This window comes from Oncorhynchus mykiss, chromosome 9, assembly GCF_013265735.2.
Source record: "Oncorhynchus mykiss isolate Arlee chromosome 9, USDA_OmykA_1.1, whole genome shotgun sequence".
Taxonomy (NCBI): domain Eukaryota; kingdom Metazoa; phylum Chordata; class Actinopteri; order Salmoniformes; family Salmonidae; genus Oncorhynchus; species Oncorhynchus mykiss.
In genome coordinates this window covers 48,948,513-48,960,214 of record NC_048573.1, presented here as the reverse complement: position 1 = coordinate 48,960,214, position 11,702 = coordinate 48,948,513, and the positions used below count along the sequence as shown (strand labels likewise).

The 11,702-nt window shown below is 46.5% G+C and overlaps 1 protein-coding gene across 1 annotated transcript; it reads left to right on the top strand.

Annotated features, from left to right (window-relative positions):
- The first annotated feature begins 1,102 nt into the window (after positions 1-1,102).
- Positions 1,103-11,340, top strand: LOC110532274. The gene is made up of 5 exons (XM_036988216.1): positions 1,103-1,444; positions 7,289-7,530; positions 7,831-7,939; positions 8,323-8,418; positions 8,523-11,340. The coding sequence occupies exons 1-5, from the start codon at positions 1,394-1,396 to the stop codon at positions 10,035-10,037; spliced, it is 2,013 nt and encodes a 670-aa protein (XP_036844111.1). The 5' UTR covers positions 1,103-1,393; the 3' UTR covers positions 10,038-11,340.
- The last annotated feature ends 362 nt before the right edge of the window (positions 11,341-11,702 follow it).

Sequence of the window (11,702 nt, the reverse complement as noted above, 5' to 3'; positions counted from 1 at the left end):
TCGGTCACATACACGTGCTTAGCAGATGTTATTGCGGGTGTATCGAAATGCTTGTGTTTCTAACTCCAACAGTGCAGTAATATCTAACAATACACAACAATACACACACATGTAATTAAAGTCAGAGCGGCATAGACTAAGATACAGTATAATATAATATAATACAGTATATACATATGAAATGAGTAATGCAAAATATGTAAACATGATTAAAGTGAAAAGTGCTCCATTATTAAAGTGGCCAGTGATTTCAAGTCTATGCAGCAACCTCTAATGTGCTAGTGGTGGCTATTTAACAGTCTGATGGCCTTGAGATATAAGCTGTTTTTCAGTCTCTTGGTCCCAGCTTTGATGCACCTCTACTGACCTCGCCTTCTGGATGATAGCAGGGTGAACAAGCAGTGGCTTGGGTGGTTGTTGTCCTTGATGATCTTTTTGGCCTTCCTGTGACACTGGGTGCTGTAGGTGATGTGAAGTAATGTGTGCTGGTGGATGTGTGTTTATGCCTTTCTCTCCCTAGAGTTTAGAATGAAAGCTCATTAACCAGCATTAGTGTTTCTTGCTAAACTCCCTCTCCTTCTGGACACCTTATGCCACTACAACAATGTTCCATAACTAAACCAATTCCCCAGCATTCAATAATTCCACAGCTGGTAAGAGTTCTTGCCAAGGGTTAGCTACTCAAATATTTAAGCATAATAATGAGATACTGTATTTGTTTACTGACACTCTTAGCTTCTATCATTAAAATGGCAAATATAAACATAATGCAAAATATCACATTGATATGGGAGTAATCTCTGCCATGCAATTACCAACATACTGTACCTTCGTTTGGGGAGGAGAGGGTTTAAAAAGGGAAAGACCATTTCATTTTCATCAAGTACAAATGGTGATAAACACTGTGGGGAAGACTGAATAAATGAATGAATGTTTGACTGCTAATCCTTTGAACCAATACCATCCACAGGCCTCCCTCCCTCTCTCATTCTGGCTCTGGGATTGGTTCATTGGTGTTGACAGATGCTGAATATGCATGAGCAGAGGGTCTGTTCGTGGGTGGAGCCTCAGAGGCTGACTCTGAGAGAGGATGAGAGAGAAGTGAAGCGAGTAACAGCAGCATTCTATTCTCCAGCACTGCAGAATCCACGCACTGACAAGGCTCACATTCTCTATCATTTGAGGAGGGGGGGGGGGCATTTCTGCCCGCCTTTCCTCTTCCCAGGACTCTGGCACAGATTGGATCGATGCACTGCTGCACTGGTTTCATCCTTCATACCTCTGAGCTGGCTTGTCTACCTTCCTCTTACCTTCGAGCTGGCCTTCCCTCCTCCTTTCTCCCCCTCCACTGCTGTAAGTGGATCGGCCAGACCTCCACCAGAGTGACACAGACATGGGCTGTCGGCTCTCTGGACAGGGACAGTGGGCTGACAATGGGAATGGGGTAAGTAAGGGTGGCTGTGTGTGTGTGTGTGTGTGTGTGTGTGTGTGTGTGTGTGTGTGTGTGTGTGTGTGTGTGTGTGTGTGTGTGTGTTTGCATGAGTGCGTTCAACCTGTGCCTTTGTTCTGGGATTTGTGTGCTTATAGACAAAGCAGCCTATACTGTTGCCATCATGTCTTCCTTCACACAGAAAAGTCAGCATACGCAGGCTACGTAATCTGAAGACCCGATCGGGGCAGACCGTGTGTGTGTGCGTGCGTAAGTGTTTGTGTGGTCACGCACAATTTTATGGTATGACCTCATGTGCGTTCGTTTGAGTGTGTTTGCATAACTGAGGGTCTTTAGCATGCATACCGTATTGGTGTTGGCAAAAATTTTCCATGAAAAGAACAGGCACTACTGCAGTTTCTGTGTGTGTTGAAGAGTAGCTAACAGGGACTGATGGTGGCTGTGGTGACCTGCTCTGGTCTCACAGGAAGCCATGTAGATGCCTCTAGACAGGCCGACTATTCACCAACACACTGTCTATCTCTATTTGCCCCAAGCAGCCTCTGGCCATTTTTGCAGCCATGGTCCAGATACTGTGAATTGTAATGCATCAAAAGAATTGTATACTGTGCATTAAGAGAAGATTGCTCGTTGGTGACCAGAGGGTGAATGTGTTCATGGGTGACCTGATAGAGTGTATGTCTCCATTGTCAATGGAGTAACTACTGTTAGCAATAGCTATGGCTGCTCAACCTGGCTGCCTGTCTTGAATTTATAAACTGGAATCTGAGCACAATACACATGCATATAAATTCACAAGTTTGCAAGCACAGACACACAGTATACCAGTGGCGGTCGGTGCCGTTTAAGATGATTGAGGACAATACATTTTTTATGTGCATGACTTTATTTCTATTACAGCATATTGGATGACTGTCATTTATATTCCATTCACCCAGCTCAATGTATCATCGATAGATTTAAGCAACTACATGATACTCAAATTTGTCCTAAACCCATCATGAGGTTGCTTCAGCTTAGCCTACAATTGAACGTTTATAATGTAGGTGCACAGGTCAAGAGACAAATTGGAGTAAATCAAGGTGACAGAAAGCGACACATTCAATACGGCCATGCACACTATTGCCTGGATCTAGCTGATCTTGGGTGTAATCATTAGTCCAAACAGTTGCAAAACATTCCGTTTTTCAACTGAAACAAGAGTTTCTATTGGACAAAATCAGGTAGGTCCCTCCCCGCTTCGTTCCGTTTGAGAAACGTTTTGCAACAGAATCAGCGGAATGAATACACCCCGAATCACCCGCACACAGTTCACTTTCAAAGCAGCCACATACAGCATCATCACTTTGCTAGTTGTAAAATTCCTTTTCGCTCTCCTCCTCTAACCTTTTCCCTTCACTTGTGGACTTCAGTGCAGAACCACTCAAAGCCAAACTTTCATACCATGACCGCTAACTGTTACACTTGGGAGGAAATTCTAGACGGCGAAGGACCCTGGGCACAGCCAGGGGAATATCGCCGCCCCAAAGCAGAGCTGGAGGCAGCGAAAGCAGAGAGGCGCCGGTATGAGGAGGCAGCACGGCAGCGCGGCTGGAAGCCCGAGAGGCAGCCCCAAAAATGTATTGGGGGGGAGGCACAGGGAGAGTGTGGCAGAGTCAGGAGTCAGACCTGAGCCAACTCCCCCAGCTTACCGTAAGGGGCCAAGGATGGAACCAGAGCCGGTCAGGGCGGTATTGGAGGTGAGCGAAGCAGAGACAGTGAAGGAGTTAATGGGGAGATTGGAGGAGAGAGTTATGAGGGAGGTGCTGTGTTGGTGCCTGAGGCACGACATCCGCCCGACGGAGCGTGTTGGGGATTAATGTCACCTGGGTCAGCTCTCCATACTCGTCCTGAGGTGCGTGCTAGCCGTCTGGTGAAGACTGTGCCAGCCCCTTGCACCAGGCCTCCTGTGCGCCTCCCTAGCCCTGCACGTCCTGTGCCAGCTCGGCGTAACAGTTCTCCGAACCGTGCTTACCGCGGCGGGCGTTGTACTGGTCAGGCACCGTGTTATGCGGTGGAGCGCACGGTGTCCCCAGTACGCGTGCTTAGGCCGGTGCACTACATCCCCGCATCTGCTGGGCTAGGGTGAGGATCCAGCCAGGGCGTATGGTGCCAGCCCTGCTCTCAAGATCTCCAGTACGCCTTCACGGTCCGGTCTATCCAGTGCCACCTCCACACACCAGCCCTCCGGTGGCAAACCCCCGCACCAGGCTGTCTCTCCGTCTCATCCCTACAGGTGCTCCCACCTGTCCAGCGCCGCCAGAGCCTACCTCCTGCCCAGAGCCGCCAGAGTCTCCCGTCTGTCCTGAGCCGCCAGAGTCTCCCATCTGTCCTGAGCTGCCAGTCAGCCAGGAGCCGCCAGAGCTGCCAGTCAGCCAGGAGCCGCCAGTCAGCCAGGAGCCGCCAGAGCCACCAGTCAGCCAGGAGCCGCCAGAGCCACCAGTCAGCCAGGAGCCGCCAGAGCCGCCAGCCAGCCAGGAGCCGCCAGAGCCGTCAGCCAGCCAGGAGCCGCCAGAGCCGTCAGCCAGCCAGGACACGCCAGAGCCGTCAGCCGGCCAGGAGCCGCCAGAGCCGTCAGCCGGCCAGGACCCGCCAGAGCCGTCAGCCGGCCAAGACCCGCCAGAGCCGTCAGCCGGCCAGGAGCCGCCAGAGCCGCCAGCCAGTCCGGAGCTGCCCCTCAGTCCGGAGCTGCCCCTCAGTCCAGAGGCGCTCCTCAGTCCAGTGGGGCCTTTAATTAGGGTCTTAGACCCAAGGTCGGAGGCGAGGGTCGTCACTCTAAAGAGGCCCTTGAAGAGGGAAATGACTATGGTGGAGTGGGGTTCACGTCCCGCGGCCAGATGCCCACCCAGACCCTTCCCTATAGGTTTAGGTTTTGAGGCCGGAGTCCGCACCTTAGGGGGAGTGTTTGTCACACTCTGACCATTATTTGCGTTGTTGGTTTCTATGTTTTGTTTGGTCAGGGTGTGATATGAGTGGGCATTGTATATTGCATGTCTAGTTAGTCTGTTTCTATGTGTTTTGGCCTGATATGGTTCTCAATCAGTGGCAGGTGTTTGTCGTTGTCTGATTGGGAACCATATTTAGGTAGCCTGTTTTGTATTGTGTTTCGTGGGTTATTGTCTATGTGATGTTGCATGTTAGCACTCAGTTTCTATAGCGGTCACGTTCGTCTTATTATTTTGTTCGTTTGTTTAGTGTTCGTCGTGTTCTTTCATCTACATTAAAATGATGTATTCACACCACGCTGCGCTTTGGTCTCCTCACTACGACGATCGTGACAATAACAAAATGTGGAAAAAGTGAAGGGATCTGAATACTTTCCGAATGCACTGATTGTGAATAATAGCAGTTAAACAGCATATTGGCAACAGCAGAATGAGGAGACGAGAAAACAGCCCTTGCCTTATTGTCTAAGAAAAGTGAGAAGAGAGGAAACCCCAATTATTTAGGTCTATAATCAATATACTAGCTGTTAAATGTGCCTAGCTTTAAAAATCATCCATGTTCAGTACCAGTCAAAAGTTTGAATAATAGTGAATACATTACAACTGTGAAATAACACATATGAAATCATGTAGTAACCAAAAAAGTGTTAAACAAAAAGTAATATTTTGCGTGCTCAAGCTTTCAATCAAAAATATTTTGCATCTTCAAAGTGGTAGGCATGTTGAGTAAATGAAATGATACAAGCCCCCCCAAAATCTAATAATGCAACAAAACTGGAAAAATGCCAAGGGGGGTGAATACTTTCGCAAGCCACTGTAAATGAGTAGGTGTGTCCAAACTTTTGACTGGTACTGTATATCTACAGAAATAAGACAGATCCTACTTCTGTTGCCTGAGTGTTTGTTTAGTAGCCTACTGATTCCGTGAGCACCAAGCCTCATCCAATCACAACATGTTGGATAAACGATTTCACAAATTCGGCTATTTTTTATCTTTACTTTGCTGTAATAAAGGCTTTACACTTTTTTTTATTTCCTTAGAACAGCCTCTGGTATTGTTTATAACTTATTTTGTGTTGTTTCCACTGTTCCAAAATTATATTTATAGTAATAACATTAATCTTCCTTTTTCTTGATCTCTTTCTTATTGTTGTTATTACTATTATTATTATGATCATCATTATAATAATAATTAACGTCATTATCATTAGTAATCTTATATAACAGCCTTGTATAACCACCATTGTAGGCCCAAGAGCACATCCTGTTCAGTCTTGATACCGTAACTTAGTAAGGCCTATATTTCAATACTTATATAGGCTGCTGTATCAACAATCATTCATTTGTTCATGTCATCAAGCATTTTTGTTTTAAAATAAAATAACAATGCGACCCTTGAATAATTAGCATAAGCAATAAATAAACCGTTCCATTTCGGGAAATTGTATTCAGAAATGAATGTGACTGTTTTTAGTCTTTGCTGTAATAAAGGCTTTACAAAACAAATTACCACAGACTCTCTGATAGATTTATGATTGATTTAGTTTTGTTCTTTCTTCCAAACGATCAGGAAAATTATATTGTAATCGAACAGCACCTGTTTGGCACACATAATATATATAAAGAAGTGTTGCTTCTTATTTTTATTTTATTTGTTGATCTCCAGTATTTTACACAACTAGTAAGATTTATTCCACACATCTGACTTCCCCTTTACCTCCTGAGCAACCAGTAAACAATCCTGTTTCAAGTTTATTTGTCACGTCCTTTGCATCCATTTTGCTGTCACATGTGTTACGGTGTTCTGAGATTGTTATAACCATTTTATTGATGTGATTATGCTGTAGGTCAGGCCCTATTGGTCACTTGCTTTCGATGCACACGTGTCACATAAAGAGAGCAACGGTTGAGGGAATAGGGAATGTTCTTTCCATAAGAAGTGAAGGATTTCGGTAACAGAACTTTTCAGTCAGAAATGGCTGTGATTATGTTCCAGCTTCAGCAACATGGACAGCGCGATAAACACTGTTGATGTTCGGTGGTGGTCACTGCAGCAGGGAGGAGAGAGACACAATGGGTACGAGTCACACAGATACTGGCTGTGATTTTTTAAAACCCAGCACATCAAGTGTGAGCCCGGCCCTGCAGAAGGAAAATCAATTGTGGTTGTACGCCCTCTAGTTCTTTGTGTGTCTTAATTATTTCATCAAACAGAGCATAAAAGAGAAACAGTGCTTAAAGCATCAGACAAGCTCAGTGCATATAGTTGATATGATTTTAACACTTAGGATGTGTCTATATATTGAAAAATATGCGTTTTAAAATGTCAAACAATCGATTGGTCAAAAGAGCAGATGACTCCTGGTCCACCCAGATTTTCTTTAGTCGGGGACAGCCCTAGAGTGCAGTGGGGTGGAAAAGATCTTCCTGAGTTGCATCTCTAGGGTTTTATTGAGCACAAAGCTTTTCAGATGAGCCAGAAAGCACAGCCCAGAATCCATGGCGAGAATCAGTCCAGCTCAGCTGGCCTACATTTCTAGACCCATGAGACTTCACGCATTATAATAACAAGAAGCTAATGTCTGCTTACAGTACTGTCTGCCACTTCCAAACATGATCTTTATTGAGGTGTTGATCCTATATTATTCTTTCCACCATAGTGCTTTTGTTCGATGGGACATGGCCCACACATATACTGTACATTAAATCAACTGTGCCATCCCGGTCCTGTGATGTCCTTGTGTCTAACAAAAGACAAAACAGACATAAGATATCAGATGGCATGAATGAACCAGCAAAACTCAACTACCTCACTTCCTCTACATCTGACCTTGCATGTTCATATGTCTCCCAGGTCAAAGGGCGTGACCTGTCCCATCTCAGCCACCGAGAGAAGTTGCAGTTCCGGGGGGACGGCTTTGAGCAGCCAATCACTATGCAGATTGAGGGGAGACACCGGCGAGGAAGAAGGCGTCATCACTCCCAGTACCCAGTGTCTGACTGCGGCACCCAGACGGAGCAGCAATCCTGGGAGGCTCTGAGGGCCCTAGGGGAGGGGGAGGGGGCCGGGCCTGGCCTCTGTGCCTACGCTTCTGGGTATGTGCTGCTTGGTTTGGGCCTCTCTACTTGTTCTCTGTCTCTTTATTTGCTTGTGTATGCAAGTATAATGGCAGATTAATAGTGACCCAGTTATATTGAACCAGTGATGTCCCATGATTGAGGCTCTGGGTTATGTCATTTAGAGTATAGCCGTGAGATGTATACAGAAGCGGTGTTAGAATTGAATGGAACCACTGACTTGAACCAGTCTAATGTGTAAACATAGTCACTTACGCTTAAAATGCCTACGGTGTGAAACAGCCATGTTTTCATATGTGATGACCTCATTCTCCACAGACCTTACTATGATCACATGACCCTTCCACCAGAACTCTATGCAGCCACTGGATACCTCCCCAGTGTTGCCTACAATCTGGAGGACATTAACAGGATAGAGTATGATGATGTGAGTTATTAATTTGAGCCGGTTTGCTACAGCAGGAAAATAATCCTGCTGCAATGGGAAATGTATTATGTGGATTATAATGAATGGACATGTTTGTCGGGGTTGGTAAATTTTTTGTTAGGGTTGGTATATTTTCTGTTAGGGTTGGTACATTTTTTGTTAGGGTTGGTACATTTTTTGTAAGGGAGAATCAAGTCTACCATTTCTAAGTGGAAATGACAAACTTCAGAAGTATTTTTATACCTCAAATACACAAGTTATACATTCTCCTCTAACAGGGTGATCAAATTAATATCCTACATCTGTTAATGAGTCTAGCCTAGATTTTGTACATCCCATTGATATCTAAGACTTGTGTATCCACTCCTTATGTTCACCTATAGGATCCAGAGATGATGACTAACCAGCCCAATAACAGGAACTGTCTGATTGGCTGCTGTAACACTGATAATGATGAGCCTAGCAGCTTCCTGAGCCAGGTACTGTAAGAAATAAAAAGATAGAAAACAATTGTCTATTTGGACACGTGGTCATAAACATTCACAAGTATAACAACCAATGTTTCTTCCATCCTCTATGTCAGAGTGAATATGAGGGCCACTGGCTGGACAGGCCTCTGAATTACCTGCCTCTCCACGAGCTTGACAGCGGCCTGGGCTGCACCGACGGCAGCCTCCACCAGGGGGACCTGTCTGACCCAGAGACAGAGGAGGGGGTAGAGGCCCCTATGTCCTCTCCTCCAGGAAACACCAGCCGGGGAAGCTCTCCCTCATCTGAGTCCCTCCTTTCGTCAGAGCTTAGTGACTCTGGCTTCCACAGCGTCAGCACAGGGGAGTTCCGCCACTTCCAGAAGATTATAGATGGGAGGATCCACAACTACCGGAGTCGCGTCGTGCCCCGGGAACAGAGATCGAAGTCTCGCTGGGACCTGGAGTCCATCCCTGAGACCCTGACCTGTGACCCCCAGGCTGGTAGAGCCGCAGACGGAGTTCACACAGCCATGACCCACCAGTGCACCATGGGTAGTAGCTCCATTCAGTTCCGCAAAGCCAGGAGCCCCCAGCTGAGCAGGCATGGCACCGGGTTTGCTCCTAGGGTTGCTGCCTCCAGCTGCCGTACAGAACCCTGCCAGAGGAGAGCATTGATGCTGAACCAGCACTCTTCTGAGGACCTTCCCAGCCGCAGCCAAACTGTGCATGACTTATCAGACAGGAGACGGGCCAGCCACCCAGCCCTGCCCGCTGGGAACACTGCCACAGGGAAATACAGACACGTGAACCGACAACCGCCCAGCAGCCCACACCACCTAGCCGTGCCCACTGAGAACTCTGGCACAGGACAATACAACAGGGGGTTCAACACAGACATCAGTGAGAAGAGAAGATGTCCACTGAGTGACCATGTGGAAGGCACCTGGCAAGGATGTGTGGATAACCACAGAAGCAGTATGGCCAGTGAGGAATATAACAGTGAGAAACCAGGTCTTTCCAAGAGTCCATCAAAGAAACAGCGTGGGAAGGAGCCAGCAGACTGGCGTCAGTTTGCGACACTGGGACATCCTCACATTGGTGGGGACTGGCCCCAAGCAGACTGTCCCTGCGGTCCCCTCTATAGCACGCTGGATGGGCCCTCTGTCCGCTCCAGGAGGGGTCTCTCTGGGAATCCCCGGGCAGTGAGGAACCAGCTCCTGAAGGCACGGGCCTCCCGGCTGGCTGACGAGCGGAGTGAGGTCACCACGGACGAGGAAGCCCGCGGGGAGGCCTGGGCAGGCCGCTACTGGAACAGGACGGAGCGCCGGCGCCACCTGGCGTGGGCCCGGGAGCAGAGGCAGAGGAAGCTGAACCGTGCGGCTGAGGGGGCAGGGGAGAATGGGGCTGGAGGTACAGGGGTTGCTGGGGGCCTTGGGGGTGCAGGGGGTCCTGGAGGAGGCTGCAGCACAGTGCTGGAGCTCAGCCACAGGAAGCAGAGCCGTCTGAGGAACCATAAACTGCTGGATGACTGGACCACAGTGGAGGAGCTGCTGACCCATGGGACAAGGGTGGGGCAGGGGGACAACATTCTCGGTCACAGCCCTCTATTGTCTGTCACCACTGTATAATGACACATTAAGGTGTGTGTGTGTGTGTATGTTTGTATGTATGTGTGTGCTTGTGTGTGTGCCTGCGTGTGTTTGTGCTACTGATTGTGAAGAGGGTCAGTGATATGACTATAGTTTGACTATCTCTTGTTCTCCACTCATGTTCCTGAACACAAACCTAGAGCAGTAGTTGTCCAACAGACTCCACCAATGGCAGTATTAAGCCATCTAAATGTTAGTATTCACCGGGCTACTTTAAAGCTAGCTACGTGGGTTTTGGGTTAGCTACTGCACAGAAGATACAGCTGCGTTTCAATGGTGGTGACTCCTTCAACATACACATTTTACAGTTAAATACAATCTAATTCGCTTGTTTGCCCAAAGAGTGGATATACCCATATCACTGTAATTCAATCAACAAAACATGTATTGGAAATCATTTCATATCATTGCATCACATCTGGCTCAATGTGACCTCGGTTTAAAACCACATCATTGTAGTGATACAGATTTTATATTTTGAATGAAACCTCAGGTAGTAAATGATTGTGTTGTACTGTACATCTACTGCACATGGACAAGAGCCCCATCACTCACATGAGAAATGCACTGTGAACTGTTCCCCCCCCCCCCCCAAATAAAGTGAGTATACAGTCATATCATGTGTAATATTCACCTCATGATAAGTTGCACAATCATTGTGTGTGGTCATGAAACATTCTGATGTTCTTGTTTCACCTCTTTTTACAGCCTGTGTTGAATGAGAGGACAAAGTACTTTTATTCCCAGCATGTAGACTATCCTCAATACAAACCTGGCAACTGGACATGACAGCACTATTTCACATGTCACAATTTCAACCTCTCTAACTGGGCTTGGATTCACAGGGCTGATATTCCCCTGACACCACTCTTTGTCAGTCAGACATTTGCGAGTGCAGTCTAAGTGATGTGCCACAACATTTCAGACAAGAGTTCCTTATGGTTTCGGTTTTGATGATAGCTTAATGTTGTGGTCCAGAACACCTCTGATTAGTGTTGCATGACATAAAACAAAATGTAGGACTCTCTTCACATAAAACCAATTAAAAGTTGTTCATTTGCAGACACAAAACATGATCAAATCGTGTTAACAATTATCAAATGGTATGAAATGCTCGTTCTAGCCTGGAATATGATCTCATAACGGTTTCCATTTGTCATGTGGATAAGCCCTGTGTGTCCAAGCTCTGCTCGTAGTCGTAAAGATAAATCCATGGCTGCGAAGGACACGTAACATGGTTGTTATGAATACTTTCTTTTGAGTGCTCAAATAAAAACGCTGAAATGCATCAAATCTCCTGTCTTTCATTTTCATTCTAAACTACAAATTAAAGGCCCAGTGCAGTCAAAAGTGTGATTTTGCTGTGTTTTATATATATTTCCCACAGAATGAGGTTGGAATAATACTGTGAAATTGTGAACACTATGTTAATTTCCTTTTTAGTGTAAGCTGCTTAAAAAGATTTCAGCCTGTTTTGGTTGGATGGAGTTTTGTCCTGCCTGGTGACATGATCAGGCAGTAAATCTGTTAATAGACCAATAAGAAAGAGAGTTCCTAACCTCTCTGCCAACATCTAGTTTTCAGTTTTCCCCTGCCCACCCAGCCCAATACCAGAAAGTCCTAGCTAAATTCTTTAGTTTTTTT

Bases quoted from the DNA above. Each gene is read 5' to 3' on its own strand.
- LOC110532274 (XM_036988216.1), top strand. From the start codon at position 1,394: ATGGGCTGTCGGCTCTCTGGACAGGGACAGTGGGCTGACAATGGGAAT. The intron at 7,940-8,322 runs GTGAGTTATTAA...GTTCACCTATAG, and splicing joins ACAGGATAGAGTATGATGAT to GATCCAGAGATGATGACTAA. The intron at 8,419-8,522 runs GTACTGTAAGAA...CCTCTATGTCAG, and splicing joins CTAGCAGCTTCCTGAGCCAG to AGTGAATATGAGGGCCACTG.